Source organism: Nyctereutes procyonoides, unplaced genomic scaffold (genome assembly GCF_905146905.1).
Source record: "Nyctereutes procyonoides isolate TBG_1078 unplaced genomic scaffold, NYPRO_anot_genome, whole genome shotgun sequence".
NCBI classification, from domain to species: domain Eukaryota; kingdom Metazoa; phylum Chordata; class Mammalia; order Carnivora; family Canidae; genus Nyctereutes; species Nyctereutes procyonoides.
The window spans coordinates 68,261,167-68,284,768 of record NW_026575049.1 but is presented as its reverse complement, the minus strand read 5'-3'; the positions used below and the strand labels follow the sequence as shown (position 1 = coordinate 68,284,768).

Below are 23,602 nucleotides of genomic sequence, written 5' to 3'. Positions count from 1 at the left end.
ATACTGTTCAAATTGATTTCACCCTAGAGAACTCCCAAGTTCAGATAAAAAAAAAAAATATATGGAACCTTTTTTGTCGAAGTTTCAGATTTTAGCATTTTCAGTTTAAAACACTGCTCAGTAATATTTTTCTTTTGTTGCAGGGAGACATGCTTTTGTGAGTGTGTGTGTGTGTGTGTGTGTGTCTGTGTATTTTTCTGTATAAAGAATAGAAACTTCTGATTTGTAAACACTTTCTATTCTTGTTCAGAATTCATTGAGGGAGTCTCTCAGTTCAGTGTCAAAGGAGACAAGGAACAGAAGTTGAGGTGTAAGTATTTTTCTTCAGTGAGTTCATTTTCCCTTTTATACCACTCCACCCCATACTACACCATAATTTCCTTTTAAAATATTATAAAAGATGTCTTCTATTCTGGATCCTTAATATATACCTAACAGCAATTTTAAATTCTGGAGAAAATCCTTTTAGGATATTTACAACTAGTATTTTTTAAAAACAATGTCATTGTTGCTTTTTAGTTGGATAGAAACAAAAGTTTCCTTCTAAGGAGAACAGCTATGTAAAACTACATGTCTTGGATAAGAGATTTTTTTTTTTTTTTGAAAGTGGGGAAAAATGTTCTAATGTGATTAGGTGAACTTAGTTTATCATATACATATTTAGCTATAAGTCCACTGTTTTGGTTTAATGTAAGCAGCCTCTATTACAGAGGACATCCGGTACCTTTTTAAGGTAGTCAGCTCTTAACTAGAGAGACATTTTACTCAGTCACAGTTCTCTGAGGCACAGGATAGATGCAGACATCCTTTGTAAATGAATTCTTAATGTAAATGAGAATAATAGTAATAGCAATTGCTGTCCTTCATTGAACTTTGCTGTGTTGCAGACACTGTTCTCAGCAATTCTCATGTATTAGTTGTCATCCTAGAGTACTCTAAAGAACCCGGGAGGTTGGAACTGTTAGTCCCAATTTTATGTGTAGAAACTGAAGCTTAAAGGTTAGATGATGTAACCCCGAGGTACGCTGATTGGCCCCAGCACTCTTGACAGCCAAAGCCTGTCCTCAGCCCAACTCTTACCTACTAGACACAAGATCCAGTGTGGGAAGGAGCCATCCTCATAGTTCTAATTCTCCATATTTGACCACTTACTGTTTCTTCCTCATTCCTAGTATTTTCCTGTGGTTGCCTTATAACTATCACTGATTTTCCTTACTCTCTTTTTAGTTGCTTTCCGTATCTATGACATGGATAAAGATGGCTATATTTCCAATGGGGAACTCTTCCAGGTGCTGAAGATGATGGTGGGGAACAATTTGAAAGATACACAGTTACAGCAGATCGTAGACAAAACCATAATAAACGCAGATAAGGATGGAGATGGGCGAATATCCTTCGAGGAATTCTGTGCCGTAAGTACAAAGGGCTGTTTCTCCCGACCGCTAAGCTCTAAAGTCCTTTACAAAACCATTTCATAGGTTGCATTCCTTATACTTGTTTTGCCCTAGAAATTTACATATTTGATTTTGCCTGATGGCCCATATTAAAAATTTTTAAGTGTTCCTGGCAATTGTTAATAACTAACAACTGTCACTCTCAAGAATTCATATTCTCAGTGATTATTTGGTAACGCACCACAGGAACGGAACTAGTCACTTTTGCTTATTGTTGGTAGCCCCCCTACTATAACCAGGGTATATTCTTAAGGTTGTTTATCTAAAAATAAGTATGTTTGAAAATCCTGGTGGAAGCTCTGTGTTCATGGGTTTCAGTGAGGAATCTGGACAGAAGGTTGGCTTCACGAGGGTAACAGAAATGGAGTCCGCATGCATCTCAGACTCCTCAGTGAGGCAGTGTCAGTGGTGATTCCGCCCTCCTCCCTCTCCCAAGCTATCGGTGGCTGGTTCTTGTGTGTTAGGGGAAGGGCCCCACAGGTGCAGGGACTGCAGTTACAGGGAGCCCTAAGAAAACTCACTGGAAGTGGAAACGGGGCCACAGATGACCTTCCAGTTCGTTGCCTTTCTTCAGTATATCCAGGGTCTTAACCACCACTGACTGCTTCCAACAGTAACACAATCACTCATCTTTCACTACTTTGCCTCTAAAGCAAATATATCAGCCTTTTGATATTTTACAGGAAGTTATAAGTGCAAGCTAGAGATGCTAGAGAATCCAGAGGAGAGGCCAAGATAACAAAGAGAAACGTTTTGAAATTCTTCAGTTACGATTGGATGCTTCTGTAGGCAGATTCCCTCCTCCCTTTTCATCTTTTATTTAGGCCACACAAGGAAAAACAAATGACTGGTTGTGTGTCATGTAAGGACTAAGGTTGCTGCTTGGCATTTAAGTAGTTCATATTATCCTTTATATTCCTTCATCTCAAGGGAATACTGTCTGCGTGTTGTTTCAAAAAGTAGGGTGGTGCTCTATTTTAAAGAACAGACTGGATGATTTTGGAAGAGAGTTAGCTTGAGAAGGAGAGGGGAGGAATCCAAGATGGCAGAGGAGTAGGAGACCTTTGTTTTGTCTGGTCCCAGGAATTCAGCTAGATAGCTATCAAATCATTCTGAACACCTGCAAACTCCACTGGAGATCTAAGAAAAGGATTGCTGCAGTTCTACAAATAGAAGAGCAACCACTCTCTGCTAGAGTGACAAGACAGAAAAACCCACTGCAAAAAAAGAGAACCAAGAGTCAGTACTGACTGCCAGGAACCCGATCAATATGAATATAAGTAAGATGTTGGAATTAGAGTTCAGAATAACGATCATAAAGATACTATCTGGGCTTGAAAAAAATACAGAAGACACTAGAGAATCCCTCGCTTGGAGAAATAAAAGAACTAACATCTAACCAAGTCGAAATCACAAAGGTTATTAATAAGATGCGTTAAGAAATGGAAGCTCTAACTGCTAGGATAAATGAGGCAGAAGAGAGAATTAGGGATATAGAAGACAAAGTGATTGAGAATAAAGAAGCTGAGAAAAAAGGTAACTAACTACAGGATCATGAGGGAAGAATTCAAGAGACATGTGATGCCATAGAGCGAAACAATATTAGAATAATTGGGATCCCAGAAGAAGAGGAAAAAGAGAGAGGCACAGAAGATATATTGGAAAAAATTATAGCAGAAAGCTTCCCCAAGGAAGGAAAACAGGCATTCAAGTCCAGGAGGCACAGAGAATCCCCATCAAAATCAGTAAAAATCCGTCACCTCGACATATGATAGTGAAACTTGAACATATCAGAGACAAAGAAAAAATCCTGAAAGTGCTCAGGACAGGTATGTAACCTACAAAGGTAGAAACATTAGACTGGCAGTGGATTTATCCACAGAGACCTGGCAGGCCAGAAAGGAGTAGCATGAGGTATTCAGGTTGCTAAGTGAGAAAAACATGCAGCCAAGAATACCATATCTAGCAAGGCTGTCATTCAAAATAGAAAGAGAGTAAGAGCTTCCAGGATGAACAAACTAAAAGAATTTGTGATCACTAAACCAGCCCTGCAAGAAATATTAAAGGGGATCCTATAAGTGAAGAGAAAGCCCAAAGTAACATAGAAAGGAACAGAGACAGTATATAGAAATAGTGACTTTATAGGTAATACAGTGTCACTAAATTCATATTTTTCATTAGTTAACTCTGAATGGAAATGGGCTAAATGCCCCAATAAAAAGACACAGGGTATCAAATTGGTTAAAAGAGCAAGACCCATTGAGATGCTGTGTGTAAGAGACTGATCGTAGACCCAAAGACACTTCCAGATTGAAAGTGAGGGGGTGGAAAACCATTTATAATGCTAATGGACATCAAAAGAAAGCTAGGGTAACAATCCTTATATGAGACAAATTAGATTTTAAACCAGACTGTAATAAGAGATGAAGAGGGACACTATATCAATAATTAAAGGGTCCAGCCAACAAAAAGATCTTAACAATTATACATATTTATGCCCCTTACATGGGAGTAGCTAATTATATAAACCAATTAATAACAAAATTAAAGAAACACATTGATAATAGGGGACTTTAACACCCCACTCACTTCAGTCATAGATTGCAGATCAACAAGGAAACCAGGGCTTTGGATGACACAGTGGATCAGATGGACTTCACATATATTCAGAGCATTCATCCTAAAGCAACAGAATATACACATTCTTCTTGAGTGCACATGGAACATTCTCCAGAGTAGATCACATACTGGGTTAAAATCAGATCTCAACTGATCCCAAAAGATTGGGATAATTCCCTGCTTATTTACAGACCACAGTGATTTGAAACTTGAACTCCATCACAAGAGGAAATTTGGAAAGAACTCAAATACATGAAGGCTAAGCAGCATCCTACTAAAGAATGAATGGATCAACCAGGAAATTAAAGATGACTTAAAATTCATGGAAACAAATGAAAATGAACACACAACCTGTTCTGTTCAAGACCTTTGGGATGCAACAAAGGTGGTCCTAAGAGGAAAGTATACAGCAACACAAGCGTTTTTGAAGAAACAAGAAAGGTTCTAAATACATAACTTTACACCTGAAGGAGCTGGAGAAAGAACAGCAAATAAAGCCTAAACCTAGCAGGAGAAGAGAAAACAAAGATTACAGCAGAAATCAATGAAATAGAAACCAAAAGAACAGTAGAACAGATCAACAAAAGTAGGACCTGGTTCTTTGAAAGAATTTGTAAGATCAATTAACCACTGCTCAGACTTACAAAAAAAAAAAAAAAAAAAAGACAAAGGACCCAAATAAAATCATGAATGAAAGAGGAGAGATCACAACTAACATCTAAGAAATATATACAATTATTAGAACATATTATGAGCAATTAGATGCCAACAAATTAGATAATCTGGAAGAAATGAATGTGTTCCTAGAGATGTATAAACTATCAAAACTGGGAAAAAAAGAAATAGAAAATCTGAACAGACCTATAACCAGCAAGGAGATTGAATCAGTCATCAAAAGTCTGGGGCCTCCAGGGCACTAGGTGGCTTCCCAGGGGATTTCTACCAAACATTTAAAGAATTAATATTTACTCTTCTGAAGTTGTTTCAAAAAAGTAAAAATGGAAGGAAAACTTCCAGACTCTTTCTGTGAAGTCAGCATTACCTTGAAACCAAAACCAAAGACCCCACCAAAAAGGAGGATTATAGACCAATATCCCTGATGAACATGGATGCAAAAATTCTCACCAAGATACTAGCCAGTAGGATCCAATAGTACATTAAGAGGATTACTCACCATGACCAAGTGCATCCCTGGGCTTCAAGAGTCGTTCAACATCTGCAAATCAATGCAATACACTAATTAAAAGAAAGGACAAGAACAGATAGATGCAGAAAAGATGCAGAAAAAGCATTTGATGAAGTACAGTATTCTTTCTTGATTAAAACTCTCCAAAGTGTAGGGATAGAGGAAACATACCTCAATATCATAAAAGCCACATACAAAAAGCCCACAGTGAATATCATTCTCAGTGGGGGAAAACAGAGCTTTTCCCTTAACGTCAGCAACACAACAGGGGTGTTCACTCTCACCACTGCTGTTCAACATAGTACTGGGAGTCCTGGCCTCAGCAAGGAAATGGCATCTGAATTGGCAAAGAAGAAGTCAAACTCTCATTCTTTGCAGATGACATGATATTCTATGTGGAAAACGCAAAAAATTACACCACAAAATTGCTAGAACTCACACAGGAATTCAGCAAGTGGCAGGATATGAAGTCAATGCACAGAAATCACATTTCTATATACTAACAATGAGACTGAAGACAGAGAAATTAGGAACTTGATCCCATTTACAATTGCACCAAAAATTATAAGATACCTAGGAATAAACCTAACCAAAGAGGCAAAGGATCTATACCCAGAAAACAAGAGAACACTCATCAAAGAATTTAAGGGAGACACAAAGAGATGGAAAAATGTTCCATGCTCATGGATTGGAGGAATAAATATTGTTAAAATATCTATGCTACCTAGGGCAATCTATACATTCAATGCAATCCCTGTCAAAATACCATCAACTTATTTCACAGAGCTGGAACAAATAATCCTAAAATTTGTGTGGAACCGGAGAGGCCCCCTAGTAGCCAAAGGAATGTTGAAAAAAATCAAAGCTGGTGGTATCACAATTCTGGACTTTACAAAGCTATAATCATCAAGACAATATGGCACTGGCACAAAAATGGACACATAGATTAGTGGAACAGAAGAGAACCCGGAAATGGACCCTCAACTCTATGGTCAACTACTCTTCAACAAAGCAGGAACGAATATCCCCTGGAAAAAAGACAGTCTCTTCAATAAGTGGAGTTGGAAAAAATTGGACAGCCACATGCAGAAGAGTGGAACCAGACCATTTCCTCACACCACACACTAAAGTACACTCCAAAGGGATGCAAGATCTAAGTGTGAGAAACGGGCAGCAACCTGCTTGATCTCCACTCTTCTTGCTGGACATGTCTCCAAAGGAAAGGGAAACAAAGGCAAAAATGAGTTATTGGGACTTGATCAAGGTAAGCTTTTGCACAGCAAAGGAAACAGTTGACAAAACCAGAAGACAACGGACAGAATGGGAGAAGATAGTTGCAAAAGACATCGGATAAAGGTGATCAAGTCTGTAAAGAATTTACCAAACTCAACACCCAGTGAACAGATAATCCAGTCAAGACATGGGCAGAAGACATGAACAGACATTTCCCCAAAGGGGACCTACACATGACCAACATGACCAACATGTGTTGGTCATGATGTGGAACATGAGAAAATGTTCCACATCACTCAGCATCGGGGAAATACAGATCAAAACCACGATGAGATCCCACCTCACAGCAGTCAGAATGGCTAAAATGAACAAGTCAGAAAACGACAGATGTCAGGGAGGATGTGGAGAAGGGGAGCCTCTTACACTGTTGGTGGGAACATAAGCTGGCACAGCCACTCTGGACAACAGTGTGGAGGGGCCTCCAGAAGTTGAACAGAGCTGCCCTACGACCCAGCAGCTGCACTAGGGATTTACCCCAAAGATACAGATGTAGTGACCCGAAGGGGCACCTGCACTCCAATGTCCACAATAGCCAGACTGGAAACAGCCCAGATGGCCAAAACAGACGAATGGATAGAGGAGGTGATACACACACACACACACACACCTGGAATGCTACTCAGGCATCAAAAAAAAAAAAAAATGAAATGTTGCCATTTGCAACGATGTGGTTGGAACTAGAGGGTATTTTGCTAAGCAGAGTAAGTCAATCAAGAAAAACAATGATATCTTACTCATATGTCAAGTTCAAGAAACAAAACCAAGGATCATAAGGGAAGGGAGGGAAAGGTAAGATGAAATCCGAGAAGGAGACAAACCATAAGAGACTTAATCATAGGAAACAAACAGGGTCACTGGAGGGGCGGGGGGGACGGGGTAGCTGGGTGATGGGCACTAAGGGCACGTGATGTGAGCACCGGGTGGTGTTCTGTGTAAGTGATGAATCACTGACCGAGCTCTACCTCTGAAATTAATAATACACTCTATGTTAATTAATTGAATTTAAATAATAAATGAAGAGAGTTAAGCTTGAGATTGAGAGTTTGAGCTGTAGTGATGGAACAGCTGTAAGGGGTGTCCTCGCCTTGTTTCTTGGGGGCCAAAGATCACAGAAAGACTCCCGAGGACTGGTGTCCGATTGTGACGTGAGACCAGGCTGGTAGTGGCAGCACAGATGGTAGCCCGTTTTAAAAGAAGGAAAGAAAAGAAATCCTAAGCCTTGAGGGAATGAAGTAAAAATTGGAAAACTCTCGCCCGGAGTGATGTGGAAGAGCTGGATAGAGACAAAGACTCCATTTGTATTTAGTAAATATAAAATGTAAATTAAAGTTACATATGAGTCACTTGTCAGTGGGCGGAAATCAAAATACATCTTTAGGTATAGAAATGCTACTTAACACTGAAGACAGCTGTGCTTTGAGTTCCTCTGCAGTGTTTGTGATGAATTGCTTTTGTATTTTTGAGGAGCACAGTTCAGCAGTACAGAAAGATTTTTGCGTTAAATAATCCAACTTTTCTGAACATTGATCAAGCCCATAACTCTGGCTTCATGGAGTCCTTTTTATTCTGATTTCTCAAGCTATAGCAGTGAAAGAGCCGGGAAGTTACTTTAAAAGATCACATGCTTTTCTGCCTCCTTTAAAATTTTCAGAAATTTTAGAATAGAAATGATTAGTGACTGGATTAAAGTTGGGGTTGAACTGAACACGTACAGTTGACCCTTGAACGACACGGGTTTGAGCGACACTTGTCCACTTACGTGCAGGTTTTTTTCAATAAAGGATTGTACTTTTTTTTGGTCTTGATTTTAATAATGTTTTCTCTCACTCTGTTGTGATGCAGTGTGTGATGCACGTAACTCCAGAATGTGCGAGTTGACTGTTGATGTTATTGGTGAGGCTCTTAGTAGTTCAGTTTTGGGAGAGTCCGAAGTTACGCGTGGATTTTTGCCGGGGGGGGGGGGGTGTTGAAGGGCTTGCTTTGCCAACTCCAGGGATCTTAAAGGTAAAGGCTGTGAACCCACAGGACAGAAGAGCTAGGAGTAGGGAGGGTAGCAGCCGGATTCGGTGACTTAGAGGTCGGAGCTGCGAAGCCCCTGCCTCCCATCAGGGCGCGGCTGCCCAGCAGCTGGAAGGCAGCGGGGCCGTGCGCCCCGAGGGACGGTGGTTTCCAACTAGGATTCGCCACACTCAGGCCGGTGGAAGAATGAACACCCTGCATTGTACGCACGACGGCGTCGCTTCTTGGGCAGCTGCTGGAAGGTGTGCGCCTGTTGTAATCGCTTGTAAATCGATAAGGACCGGGTGGGGCCTAGGAGGCAGAGGGTGCAGCCCGAGGGGAGGAAATGCCCAGGATGGTGAGGGAAGGTCAGAGGTGACACATGACTAAATTGCTGCATTTCTGTCCATTCAAAATGAAGACGGAGCAGTCGGAAGGGTGGGGTGGGAAGTGGGGGGAGGAGACGGCCGCGTGCGGTGTCCTGCGGAGGCACCGATTGGCGGGTTAAGCTGGCGTTTTCAAATAAACATTTTTTAAAAAAGATTTAAATTGAAAAATAATACAGATGCAGTTACATGCAGCACCAGGGATTATCAAAAACACGTTGGGTGACACGGGTCAGACAGGAAAGGTCTCGTCAAACTAATCACGTAGTCCCGGTGGCGGCGGCGGCCTGTGTGTGTTAGGGTGGGAGGGGCCGGAGGAGGCCGCAGGAGGCCACGGAGGAGGCCACGGAGGAGGCCACGGAGGAGGCCCGCTGACCGCCCGGGGGCCGGTTACTCGGGGCTTTACTCGGGAGAATTCAGCAAGCTGTGAACGTTTAGGACGCCCCGTGCGTTCTTTACGTAGGTCCTGCTTAATAAACCGTGGCCCCCAGATGATAGCACAGGTGACTGCGAGTACATCAGTGACCCGTGACTGTCCTCCGTGGATTCAGGGCCTTGGGAAAGCCATGTGCAGAAAGTTGTATTCATTTGGTACTTAATACTTTCTAGAATAGACCGACAGCTAAGCCCATATTTGGATCTTGAGGATAATTTCTGTGCCCACATCCAGGTATCCCTTAACATTAGGCTGAAAGGGATCCCTGGGTGGCGCAGCGGTTTGGCGCCTGCCTTTGGCCCAGGGCGCGATCCTGGAGACCCGGGATCGAATCCCACGTCGGGCTCCCGGTGCATGGAGCCTGCTTCTCCCTCTGCCTGTGTCTCTGCCTCTCTCTCTCTCTATGACTATCGTAAATAAAAAAAAAAAAACAAAACAAAACATTAGGCTGAGAGAGTAGCGGCGGTGGCCGGCTGCACAGTGGGCCAGACCCTCCCACGCCTGCTCCGGGTCTTTGGGCTTTAGAACAGTGTTTTACATCTTTAAAGTTGAGAGCGTGGGAGAAGAACATGCGAGAGGAACGGTGCGTGGCCCGCAAACCTGAAGCACGGCCTGGCCCTTCACGTTTGCCACCCGCTGTCCTAGGACACGAGGAAATGCCTGTTCTCCCGGGAGAAAGAAGCCGTGAGAATTCTCGAGGCACTGCAGGTTTAAAAACAAAAAGCCAAACAAGCAAGCTTCTGAAAATAAATTAATATGTATATTTTTTGGTCAAGAGGGTGAGACTAGTTAAAAAGGAGTTTTCAAATACGGTTAAGCTTGATTTGTTCGTGTCTGTTGCAGGTTGTAGGCGGCCTAGACATCCACAAAAAGATGGTGGTAGATGTGTGACTCTTTTTAAAGAGTACCACCCAACACTTTTGCTTTCTTCTCCATCTCTGAAGATCTGCTCAAGACGTCCAGCAATGCTCTCTGTGTATTTAAATGGAAGTATTTTTCTCTGTGAAGCCACATTTTCCAACACGAGCCTCATGAAGCCAACTAAGTGTTATTGAACTCTTGTTCTCTCAATAACTCAGTGTAGCACTTTAAAGTCTGAAGGACAGCAGCATGGAAAGAGCATATCAATGTGGTGAAGAAAGGGAAGGGGTTGGCTTTTTAATTTATTTTTCTTCATCTTTTATAACAAGAAAGTATCTATATATACATATGTAAATATTTATATATAGATATATGTAGCTTTCTATATGTGTAGTAGGTTGGCTTTAATTTAATCTACTTGATTCAGAAACAAAACGATAGAGTACAAAAGTGCCAAGCAGAACATAAAACATCCTTACTTTTATTTCACACAGTTTTATATATAGATAGAAAACTGTACAATTTGAGCCGGGTGTTAGGCCAGCTATCTTCCTTTTCCTGTGCTTTCTCCTTTGAGAGATTGACAAAGCATTTGTTAACGTCCTCTATTATTTACCTTAATTGCATTTTTGTATCGAAGGAGTTTGTAATTTTATTTATACCTATGAATATATATTGCCAGGGACTGTGTCTCATTGCTGAGCAGCTTCTATCACCTCTGCTTGAGGAGAAAGGGTAGTGCGGTGCCGCTGCCAAGAGCTCCTCCTGGTGTCCTCCGGGAACTGCACAAAGCTTGTGGCTGCTTCCTTGTTGTTTCTTGACTAGGAGCCCTCTCCACGTTCAGTGACCGTCCCTGAGTCCGCGTACGTCACGAGCTGTGGAAAGGCCAGAAGCCGTCCGAGGCGATCACTGTTTCCCTTAGACGTTTAATGATACCCGAAGCAGTCGTGGAACGGCTTAGGATAGCCGTTCGCTAGTTAGTACGTGGGTAAACGGTTTGTCACCACACTTCCCTTTGAACCATAAACCCCCCTCCTGTTTCAGAAGACTTGCAGCTCCTCTAAAAAACGAGTGATGCTCAGTGTGCATGTTTGTCTCTAACGCTCACATACATTTGTGACCTAAACGGAAGACGTCTTGCTGAGCTAAACGCCGCCGAAGAGCAGCAGTCTTCCCCAGATTTGCACCTCTTGAACTTCTTTACCACGAGGCATAGAGTGCATGACGGTTTTTCTTGATTTGCCCATATCTGTAACGGATGCTAACTTACTGAACGTGTGATATAAAAGTAGCTGATCATGTCCCACCACTTGATATTATCCCTTCCCTTTTCTGCAAAGGTACTATTGGCTGGAAGAAAACATTGTGGTTAGCTTTCTAGGAAAGTAGTCTTCCCCTGTATAGTTTTTCTAGAAAAAACGGTTTTGTAATCGTAAGTGGAAAAGGGCAGGTTCAGTCAAGGTGAGTGAATCTTCAGTTGGGCACCTGCCTGCCATCGCTGTTCCTTCAACTGAGTGCTGCACATCATGGGCTCTGTCTGTGAGAGAAAAATCCCGGTGCTTGGTGTCCTTGCATGACATGGAGTTTTGCATGTAGATCAATTTAAAATGTACCTCTTGTTTACATAATTTGCATAATTTTAAAAGATAATGTTGCCAAACTTTGGAAATGTTAATGTTCAAACTGAAAATCTCCACTACATGTAACTTTCTTCCTCTGGATCAGTACGTGGCTTATAATCCCAGCCAGTGGTTTGATCTGTTCCAGTGTCAACGGCCATGTGCTCTGCTTCAAGGGGGAACTAGTCTTTTGTGAATTTTTTGTACATAAGTATTTGTTACAGATATTTTAGCAAATGCTTTCTATTTCTCTTGCTTGTGCATATCTTGGCTGGCGTTACAGAAAAATAGTGCAAACATTATTTCCTTACAGGGGAATGAGGGGTTTTTTTCCTTCCCTTTTTTTTTTTTTTTTTTTTTAGTGTGGGTGGGGGAGGGGTTTATGTTGAATGTTTAGTTTTTCTTCTGCATGAAACATCATGTTGTGGGATCTTTAGAAAACTTCATACTGTATGAATAAGAAAATAAAATATTTGAAACTTGCTCGAGTGTGTTCACAGTGGTCTTTGCTGGGCTTCCACAGCCATCTGATCGTGTCTTTGTTCACTGGTAGTCGTTTTGCCCTTCTTTCAGATAAATGGGTGTTCGGTATCTGACTAGAAGAACCTCCTTTATCCCTGGTTGAAGCCACAGCACTACGAGCACCCACCAGGCCGCCCCCCACTGCTCCTCTGTGGCGCCTGCAGCTCCGGGCCTCCCTGCTGTCTCCCCACCAGGCCCACAGCTGCCGCCAGCAGGGCCGCCCCACCAGACACCCCCGCACCCGCCTCTCCTCCTCTCCTTCCTCCACAGCATTTTCCCTCCGTGACAGGACGTACCTCGGCATCCTGTACATTGGTCTTCCCTGGTTATTGAAATAAGAACTCGGCAGGGGCAGTGACTGTTCTGTCCCCTGTTCACGGGCAGCCTCAGGGTGGAGGCTACCTCGCTCTCCACGCTTGCTCGTTACCGAGCAGAGGAGTATTCGGATGGGCAGCCCCAGGTCAGCAAGCTCTTGCGCTTGTAGGACATTGTGGTTTTCTTGGTAAAAACATTCTTTTACCGTATCTCCCCTTCACCCAAACATTGGTTAAGGTCTGGCTACTTTCACTAGGTGCTTATTTGAAAAATAAAATTCTTACATCAACCTTGTGATGTAATCTTTAATTTTATAAACTACAAAATAGATCAACCTTCCTTTGTTCACAAGTGATTTCCGAACTTGCTTCTAAAAAACCCACATGCCACCTAGTATTAAGGGTCATGATTCAGAGCGATTTTGTGAGCTGATTGTTTAATTACACTCCATAGACAAGAAATGTTTATAAAAAGTTACAAATTCATAAATAAATTCATGTAGGACAGTTTAAACAAGGTTCCCTCCAATAAGAGCATTACTATGCAAATATTTTATTTAAAATGAAGTGATAAATTATGATGTATAATTACGGTATTAAATTCAGATACGGGAAGTATCTTCAAGTTGCTGTATTATCAAACCTTTGCTTCCTGCTGATGCTTCTGGCTGAGAACGGAAGAAGCGATGGAGGCTGCAAGTGACTAAAAAGTTCTTCACGCGGTTTCCTGTGACCACAGGCAGAGAGCAAGGGCTTTTATTTACTCGAGTCCAAAGACAAGGTACGCCTCTGATTTGAAATCAGAATCGATCTGCTGCTCTGCTAGCCACGGCTCGGATATTGCCGTAAACCTTTGATGGAGGATTTCCTGCAGAGGAAAATAAACACACCTGTGTAAATACACTCACGGACACAGAAGACACACGGAAAGCCATCTGCAACTCTAAGAATGCACATTTTCCAGTGGAACGCTCTTAACAATAAGAACCATAAACCATACCCAATATATACTCTAAAAATATTTTAAATCCTAAGGGTCAAAAGGCACTGAGTTATCTAAATATTTCACAAGGAAGCTGGTCAGTCCGATCTGGGCACTGGTGGAAAATCCCATTTCGAGCGAGCTCCTACAATCCTGTAACTCTTAAGCAGAAGTTGCTGGCTTTGCTGCACAGTTTGAAAATAGGACCGGGGCGCCCGGGTGGCTCGGCTGGCTGAGTGAGCATCGGACTTGGTTTTGGCCGCGGCCCCAATCCCAGGGTGGTCAGATTGAGCCATGAGTTGGGTCTCTGTGCCGAGTCTGCTTAGGATTGCCCTCCACACCACCCACGGACTCACGCTTGTTCGCTCAAATCTTTTTTTTTAAAAAAGGGCAAAGTGCATCTATTAGGTTGACTTGTGATCAGCAGCTCCCTTTTTGTTGGAACCCAAAACACAATGCCTGCCTGCTATTCTGGAATGGCCTTTCATAGCGCCTCAGGGGAAAGCAGCAAACATTTAAGCAACATAACCCAATGAACCTTTTCTCCAGCAAACTGACGGAATCCAAGCAAAAATACTTTAGACCCACATTTGCCAACCCCTCTGTTTCTACTTGTAATCTTTAACATCATCCTTAACCTGAACTGATTTGCAAATGTGGTTTGAGTTCTAAATCCCCTAGATTCTTTCCAGAGAAAACCGCCAAGGAATAAATTATTCTTACCCAGGATGAGGTTGCAAATGGCAGTTCTTGCCATCTTGATGTTTTGGAAAGAGCCAAGGATGTGAACTTTCCTGCAAGAGAGAATGTGAGATGAGTGAGCAACAAAAAAGCATTTTCTGAACTAAATCCCATAATCCAGAAACCCTGGAAAGTCATTAGACACAGATCCCTAAAAAAAGGATGGTGGTAATGGTTGCACAACTCTAAATACACTAAAAATCACTCTGAAGGAGAAGTCTGTGGTATGTAAATTATGTCCCAATAAGAATTAGGAGAGACATAAAATTTAAGAAGCCAAGAATTTTAAGATTCTTGACTAATAATAGCTACCATCAAGTGAGTGCTTTTTATGGGCCAGGGCTCTATGTGTTCCCGCTGAATCCGCACGAACGTTGTTAAGGTAGATAATATTCCCATTTTATAAATGAGGAAAGAAATTTACAAGAAATAAAGAGATCTGCCTCATCCTACACTGGCAGAGCTGTCATCAAGAACCCAGCAGAGTCCCCCTGTACTTCATTAAAACATTTGGATTTCAACTGCAAAGCTTTCTAAAGGTCATCTAACTTTCTTCACCACTCAGGATCATCCAGGCCCAATGGAAACTTCTGGCTGACTCAAGAGGGACAATATAGTATTTTGCCATTTTGAGCCCATCTTCCAAAATGTCAGTAAACGGACACCAAAATTGGCAGTGGGAACATCAAGCAGAACCCTCCCACCCAGATGGGCCCAGGCATTTCTGAAAGTGGGGGTAAAAATGACAAAATCTGTTCAAGATGATGCCTAGACCTTCTCCACGGTAACTGGCAAAATTACCGACATGGGGGGAGCCCCCCAACTATTAGGTGTTGCTCCCTGGGAAAGGTAAAAGATGTGGTGCCTGGACCAGGAGTACCAGGTACAGCTGACGTACGGATGCCACGTTACAAACAGGCAATGTCAAGCAAATATTTGCACACTTAATTGAGACCTCCCAACTATCTTCCATAACTGGGCTTCAAAGTCTGGCAGCAAAGAGCCTGGAGAATGCTTCTCTGGGGGAACCCGACCTGCTCAATAATAAAGACGGAAAAGATCCACCAGGGCTCCCTGAAACAGCCTGGCGATCGGTATGTAAGTGAAGCCTACGTTCAGCCAGCATCCTCCCCCTGCCCCCAGGACGCCCGGAGACCAGGGCTTCTAGTCTGCTTTCGGTTGCCTCACCCCTGAACATGTGGCACATCCTGAGGATCACCAGGACCTGAGATCATCTACTACAAAAAAAAAAAAAAAAAAAGAAAAAAAGAGGCTACAACCAGCTAGGTGAAGAAAGAGAAACGGACACTATCAGGAGAAAAGAATAAGACCAGAAAATCCAGTCGGTAAGGTCGAGAGAAGCTATTTTCATGTGAATCAAGGGCACAGTGTTAAGAAAACTAAAAGGATTAGAAGACAGAGTTACAGAAAGGAATTAGAGACAGGATGAGGGAAGAAAAAGGGTAACCAAAGCAGTTCAAGAAAATTTCTAAGAATTATAGAAAATGAGTTTCTAGTTTGAAAGGGCCCAGTAAGAGAAATAAAAATAGACCCACGCTCACACACAGCACTATGAAATTTCAGACATAATACAACTGCCAGCTAGTTCGCTCAAAGAATCAGGTATCAAGATGGCACTGGCCCTCTTAGTAGCAACACTGAAAGCTGGGCTACAGCAACGTCTTCAAAAATTCTGAACAGATGGGATTTATATAACAGAACTCTATGGTTGGCCAGGAGAGAGGACGTCTTTGGAACTATAAGTTCTCAAAACACATTCTTCCTAAGCTGAGCTAGCTCCTCGACTACATACGGCATCAAAATAAGGAGTCAGGGGGGGGGGGGGGCAAAGGGAATGCAGGGTTGGTCAAACAGCACAAGCTTCCAGTTACAAAATAAGTGAAGCCCTGGGGATGTGATGTACAGCATGTCTAGTAGAGTCTACATAATGGAAAGGTGCTAAGAGTAAACCTTAAAAGTTTTCACACAAGAAAAAACAAATGTTAGCCAGACTTACGGGGTGCTCAGTTTGCAATATATACAAATATCAAATCAGAAAAGAGAAACAAAAAAACCATAAGGAGCACTCGGGGAAAAAGAATCCAACAACCAAGGGATTGAAACAGCAAAAGGTGAGAGGAAACCCAGGATGCCAAGTGGGTGCCAGGCGGAGAGGGCAGCAGTGTTTCTGAGAAAAAAGGCTCCAGGAGAGATTTCTCCAACGTTTGATGCATCTGGAAACACCAAGAGGATAGAACAACATACAGCTTTTTAATGAGTTTTACTGATAGATAATTAGCACACAGATAAAGAAGATTTTTCTTTAAAGATTTTATTTACTTATTTGAGTGAGAGAGGGCGCAAGCACGTGCAAGAGAGGGAACCTGGGCAGGGGGAGAAGCAGGCTCCCCAGAGCAGGGAGCACGATGCGGCGCTCAGTCCCGGGACTCCAGGATCATGACCTGAGCTAAAAGGCAGACGCTTAACCGATGGAGCTACCCCTGCGGCCCAAGATTTATCTATTCAAGTGAAAACAAGGTGGTAAAGGACAAAGTGATCACAGTTACCACCTGGCCCAGCTGGTGATACGCTGAGCACTGACTGCCCAGGTAAATACTCAATGTCGGTCTTACAAAACCCACAAGGTACTGGAGAACACAGGGAGGGCTAAGTACACTGGGTGTTTTAAGGGCTGAGTAGTTGGGGTAGAGGTGGGAGGAGAGATGAAAAAAACCTAAATTTTCAAGTTTCATAATAGAACGTCAACAGTTAATCTGAAAAAACATGTCAAGAAGCTGGTATATAAACAAGGTATTTGAAAATATGGATATATAATTTTTAAAAGTTAGCTAAAAGAGCTAAAATTAGTTCTTTTGAGGAAGAGGAAATGGGAGTAGGTGGTACAAATGTGGGGCTTGCTAAGTACATGTACGTGTCATTTCGATAAAAATAAAAATTCTTGACAATAGCAGAGGAAAGATGAGGAAACAGCGAGCATACGTAAGTGTGAGTAGTTTTGCTGCTGAAACCACCAAAGTGACGGGGCGGTGGCTGGAATGGAGGTCTCAGGACCCACAAGTAACATGACTTCCCATCTGATGCACTGAATTTATTTGGAATAGTCTCCTGCTCACATCGTACTGTATTTTACCAGGTTATCAGCAACTCATCAAAAACAACACTTACAGGTGCCTGCGAGTCCGTGTCATGGTCACAGCGTAATCAGGAAGTTGCTGAACATGTGGATTTCAAATTAGCTTATTTATACCACACACTCCATTTCAAGTAGTATGTGACTCAGTTTGTAACTCGGTAATAGCACCATTATTCTTAGAGGCCCCAAACTGCAAACAGCCCAAACCTCCACCCACTGGGAACGGATGAACAAAATGCAGACCTCACGCCAGTACCTGGCTTGTAAGAATTGCTGAGCTACCCAAGGAACGGAGACCCTCCAAACAGCAAGCTAATTAAAACAAGCCATACCCCAAAGACTGCATCCTACTGTGCACTTCATTCATACACATTTCTAGAAAAGGCAAAACCATGACAGAAGGTAGAGGAGTGACGGCCTGGGGTTGAGGTGGGATCACACACCGGCCTATACATCTGCCTGAAACTGAAACAGGTAATGTGGTTTGTATGTACATCACGCTGCAGTAAAGCGTTAAAAAAGCTAGTTCAACTAGTTAATTTTACATTAACACTCATCAATATACTTAAAGTTTTAAACTTCATAGGACCCATAATTTGATTAGTGCATCAGTTACATATTTAAATCCTCAAAAGTCTCTAGGGCAACATATGATACTTTCTAATGAGGTGTGGATTTCAAAATATTTTAATTTCTAGTTCAAAACAAGCTCTCCTCACGGCTGCATACTCCCAACTCCAGGCTCGCCTCGCAAGGACCAAGGTTACAATAAGCCTGTCTTCCAGGAAGGGGGCCGTCAACGTGGTGGTGTGGTTAACCCTCCACTGTAAACCAGAGTCCAAAACTTAGGTTCTAAAAAATGGTGAGCCCGAGTTTAGAACAAAGATAGTAGGATTCTAAATAAAATGATTTCTGGGTTTAGTAGCGGGCGGGTCCCTCCTCCTGTCAGTCAACTGCGTTGTTCCCCAACTTGGCGGCATTATATAACCTCTGCACCATCTGCCAGGAGCCCCGACCTGGCACCGCAGCAGCTGCAGCCCCGCCGGGGCTAATCCCAGCTTGACTTCCTGCACCCTGACTTTAAGCCTGGCTCCTCTCCTTTCCGTTCACATAGAGCTGCTCTCTAGCTTTTCACCTAATGTGCAATACTCACCATCCTCCCATGAAAAGCCTTTACATAGAATTTAAAAATATTTATTAAATTATGCACATGTATTTTCTTTACAAGGAAAGTCACAATGGCATTTAAAACACCCACTCCTTGCTCTCTCCTACTGATGTACCGGTCCCCTTGGATACTATTTAAATCTTCACCTGTCATGTAACTTCTTTTAATAGTAATTATAAACATTTCCTTTGCTTTTTTGAAGATTCTATTTATTAGAGAGAGAGAGAGAGAGAGCACGAAGAAGGGAGGCGCAGAAGGAGAAGCAGGCTCCCTGCTGAGCAGGGAACCCGGAGCAAGACTTGATCCCAGGGCCCCTGGACGGCGACCTGAGCAGAAGGCAGAAGATCAACCGACTGAGCCACCCAGGCGCCCCTAACCATTTCCTTTATTGCTGAGAAAAAAAGCTTAATTCCTGAGATTTTTCTCAACTCACTTAATCTGCTTCCAAAGTAACTGTGCATTTCATCCAGAACTGCACACTGGCAAAGAGTCAGTGGCAACATTATGCATGAAATCCAATTTTTATGACTCCTTGAAGCCAGCAAAAGATCACATATAAATCATGACAATAATATTCTCAAGACCAGATACTTACACATCAGCCAAAACTATCCGTGTCCGTGTCACATTCTCTATGGTGAACTTGGTTTTTCCTCCTTTGCCAGCAATTCTTCCTATTGCCCTGGACAGGTGGTCTCCCTTTAGGGGCTTCACTAAATGAGAGAAGCAAGACCTGAGGAGGCAAGCGACTTCAGCACGCCACCCACTCCATAATGAGGTTTAATCACTAACTGAATTAACCCTCCTAAAAGACAGAAAAAAATTTTTTTGGACCTGCCGATAATACAGGTCAACTGATGCCATGAGAAAGCTGAGTCTTCTACAATACAAAGTCAGCAGTACAAAAGTACAACAGTTAAGGGAAAAACACCCCCCCTAGACTCACCATCTGTAATTTCAAAAGACTCTAGGAAGAGATCATCCAACCTAATGAGGGCAAGTGCGTCCTACAACATAAAAATTAAAGCTGTGAAGTCCTTCTGTTTACATACCTGAGAGTAACTGTTAAAATTCACCAGACCTAGAAGACTCAAAAAATATTTTTTTTAAAAAGCTCAAACCCATTGAAATGTTCATATTAAGTGTTCTTAAGCACCAATTCAAATGTCACAAAGTCACTCACCTCCACCTGAAACCCAAGAATAAAGGCTTTCACAAAATCAGCTGCTTTTGTTAGAGCACTAACATCCTTGGTTTCTTTACAAGTCTGTAAAAAAAAAAAAAAAAAAAAAAACAACACACACATATTAAGACCAGAGGTGAAAATATTACAATAAAACACCAGGGCAGACTTTCCTCATTATTAAAATATCCTTAACCACCATCCTTCCCCAGTACATCCTCTATGACCCAGGTTTGGTGAGATAAGCACTGTGTTGAATTTGCACAATGAAATGCTCCCAGCTCCAGAGTTGGGTAGTTCCATCTGAAGACTACACCCCACGACCCATGGGACTCGGGGGCCAACGGCAGGATTCCTCTGGCAGCCCAGTGGCCCACACTCAGGGACCCCCTCTTCTCCTCTCCCCCTGGGAGTGCTGATCTCCTCTCCTGACTTCAGTCATCGTCATACGCCCATGTTTTCCAAAGCACTAACTGCGGGACCCACTACCATGAATGGTGTAAGCGGGAATCTCGTCCTTAAAGGCTTTATTAGATACCTGCAGAAATAGCTGCTACTCGTAAAATCCCCACCACTCACAATGACACGCGACGCAAAGGTGCCTTAACACACAACAGCTCTAGTCTCCATGACAACACTGAATATTAAGTAACATAAACCCCTTTTTATTTGAGGAAACTAAAGTACTAAAATGTGGAAAAGGCAGAATTCTGACACAGGTCTGATTCCAAAACTGTCATCTCCATTCTCCGATGTAGTTGAGGAGACCAAATATTTGAGAAATTTCAAACTACCTGAGGTTGTGTGATGCACACCTCAAACCAGATCCCAGCTCCCATCCCGTCTGTGAGTGACCCTGCGCAAGTCCCACAGACGCTCTGGGTCTTAGGTTTCCTCACTGGTAAAATACAAGGGTCCGTGTGGGGGTCCTGAAGGTCCCCCAGCATCAAGGCTCACTTGTTAGTGACGGACCTTGATGAACATACTCCTTGTACTCTCAGTCTGCTCACATCTAGAGGCCGCAGGGCTGTGCATGCGAAGCACCCCGTGTGCCTGGCAGCTGGCCGTACCAACCGGTGTGAGTGGAATCCAGACTGACGCCTCTGCGACATGTCCTAAGACAGCCGGGCACAGTCTGAAGAGGTGACTGGAACACGGGCCCATCCCAAGGGCGAGAGCACTGGAACTGGACTCAGAGATGACAGGAGTTGAGGCCGCAAAGGAATAGAGTACGGGGGAGAAGGCCTGCTCCCGGCGGCAAACTCCCCCACAGGCAGGGACCCGGAAATGCTCAAAGAGCTGGTGACATGAACCTGGGGCTTAGATTCCTACTTACAAAGGCAAGGTCATTCAAAAAGTCAACTCTTACCCTTGAGAGGTTTTGAAGATACTCGTAGTGAAAGCCCTGCGGTCCAGGAAAAGTAACCCGCACCAGCAGGGGGGGGGAGGGGAGTTCAAAGCAATGAAGCAAGGGAAACCTCTGCGGAAACAAGCCGTTCTGGCACAAAAGGACAAGGACCTGCACGGAAGTGACCGTGAGAACAAAGAGGAGTTCTGCTGCCAACCTCTAGATTTTAAACTTTACCAACTACTTAAAGCAGTGCCTCTGCTTTATTCCATCATTCTAGTTCAGCAGAGAGGAGTCTACGGCGGTCCTGAGGATGCTGGGTGGCTCGGCGGTTGAGTGTCCGCCTTCAGCCCAGGGCGTGACCCCAGGGTCCTGGATTGAGTCCCGCATCGGGCTCCCTGCATGGAGCCTGCTTTCCCTCTGCCTGTGTCTCTGCCTCTCTTTCTGTGTGTGTGTCTCATGAATAAATAAAATCTTAAAACACGGAAAGTATAATTTTGGCCATCAATTCTGATATAAAACTGGCGCCCAGAAAAGGAAGCCCAAAGTCGATGACCTTGCCTAGCTTCTGAGCTGACGCCATGGAAGGCAGGTACGTGCGCGTGTCCCTTACACGCTCCTTCCTGTGTAGGACACAACCGCTTTACCCAGCCTGGTCTCCTTTCAACGCAGATCATCATCATCATCAAGATACACGCACAGGCATCGTCAGTATTTGGGTAGGACCCTGGATGCACCTGATGGATTCAACGAGTATTTTTTCTTTTTTTTAAGATTCATTTATTCATGAGACACACAGAGAGAGAGAGAGAGAGAGGCAGAGACCCAGGCAGAAGGAGAAGCAGGTGCACACAGGGAGCCAAATGCCGACTCGATTTGGAGACCCGGGGTCACGCCCTGGGATGCAGGCGGCGTGCTGCCAGCGCTGCCAGTGATCCAACGACTACTTGTGTTGAATGCATGCAGATTTTGAAGGCTCCTCCTTGTGGCCATTTAACAAAACAAATCCCCGTTAAAGAAAGTCTATTGGGATCCCTGGGTGGCGCAGCGGTTTGGTGCCTGGCTTTGGCCAAGGGGCACGATCCTGGTGTCACGGGATCGAGTCCCACGTCGGGCTCCCGGTGCATGGAGCCTGCTTCTCCCTCTGCCTGTGTCTCTGCCTCTCTCTCTCTCTCTCTCTATCATAAATAAATTAAAAAAAAAAAAAAAAAAAGTCTATTCACGCCTTCTCACCCCCCACCCCCCCGCAGTTGAGCGACGGACCGGACACACTTGGGAACATTTGGGAACCGGCTGACATCCTCCTTACCCTAATTTCCACATTCCTCGATTTCAGGTTAAACCGTATCTGAAGCCCCAGGTGCTCTACGATGGGAGTGAATATCTTCATCCAGTTCTCTTTTAAGGGCGTGTACCTGTTGGCCGGGACGGCAATCTTCCTGGTTTCTTCTTTCCCACCCTATGATCAAAGGAAAGGACACGCAGGTCAGGAGCTGCCCCGGGGCCGCAGGTGCAACCGCGGGCGGGCCGTCCTTCCTCAGGACGCTTGGGCTCCAGGGATTAAAACTTCCTCGCGGAGAGCCCCAACTTGCAGGACTTCACTAAAAAGGGCAGGCCTGGGGGGATGCGGGGGGCGGGGCGAGCGCGGAAGGGGCGGGGCCACGAGGCGAGGGGGCGGGGCGACGGGAGGGGCGGGGCGGGCTCAGCGGCTTAGCACCGCCTTCCGCCCAGGGCGGGACCCCAGGTCCCGGGTTCGAGTCCCGCGTCGGGCTCCCCGCAGGGCGCCTGCTTCTCCCTCCGCCTGTGTCTCTCATGAATAAGTAAAATCATAAGGACTTCCCTCGGGAACAGCCCCGCAGCTCCAGCAGCACCCGCAGGCCCCGGCCCCGCCGCGCGGTCCCCGCTAGTACCAGGACTCCGTCCCCGGCGAGGGGCGGGAATACGGGCCTCTTCGCGGGCCGGGCCTCCTCCGTGTCCATGCGGCCCGCGTCCGCGCCCTCGCCCGCCGCCGACAGCTGCTCAGCCCGCCGTTTCTTCGCCCGCCGAGCACCCCTGCGGGCGACCGGGGTGAAGCCGTCCCCGGCCGCGGCGCTCTGGGCGTCCATCTCCGTCTCCATCCCCGCGGAGCTCCGGCGCCAACATGTGCTTCCGGCCCCGACGCGGGCGCCGCGGCACTGCGCAGGCGCACGTCGCGGGAGGGGGGGGGGGCTGCGTCGGCCAACCAGCCCCAGGGCCCCGCCCCGTGCCCCCGGGGGTCCTGCAGGGGGCCTGAAGCGGGCCGGCGGAAGGGAGGACGCCCCAACACGTGCCTGGTTCCCGGGGCGCCGCCCTGGCTTCG

The 23,602-nt window shown here is 44.6% G+C and overlaps 2 protein-coding genes across 2 annotated transcripts in view; one reads left to right on the top strand and one right to left on the bottom strand.

Moving 5' to 3' along the window:
• Positions 1 to 12,335, top strand: part of PPP3R1 (protein phosphatase 3 regulatory subunit B, alpha) — a 58,822-nt gene extending 46,487 nt beyond the window's left edge. Inside the window, exons 4-6 of the mRNA XM_055328102.1 lie at positions 251 to 310; positions 1,228 to 1,412; positions 10,216 to 12,335. Coding sequence (XP_055184077.1) covers positions 251 to 310; positions 1,228 to 1,412; positions 10,216 to 10,263 — 293 coding nt within the window. The 3' untranslated portion in view covers positions 10,264 to 12,335. The remainder of the gene's footprint in view (positions 1 to 250; positions 311 to 1,227; positions 1,413 to 10,215) is intronic.
• Positions 12,336 to 12,980: 645 nt separating this feature from the next.
• Positions 12,981 to 23,513, bottom strand: PNO1 (partner of NOB1 homolog). Its single transcript, XM_055328012.1, has 7 exons — positions 23,175 to 23,513; positions 22,574 to 22,723; positions 19,917 to 20,000; positions 19,680 to 19,740; positions 19,329 to 19,446; positions 14,394 to 14,464; positions 12,981 to 13,556 (listed from the first exon to the last, which is right to left on the bottom strand). Exons 1-7 carry the CDS (start codon positions 23,379 to 23,381, stop codon positions 13,489 to 13,491), a joined length of 759 nt encoding a protein of 252 aa, XP_055183987.1. The 5' UTR covers positions 23,382 to 23,513; the 3' UTR covers positions 12,981 to 13,488.
• Between the last annotated feature and the right edge of the window lie 89 nt (positions 23,514 to 23,602).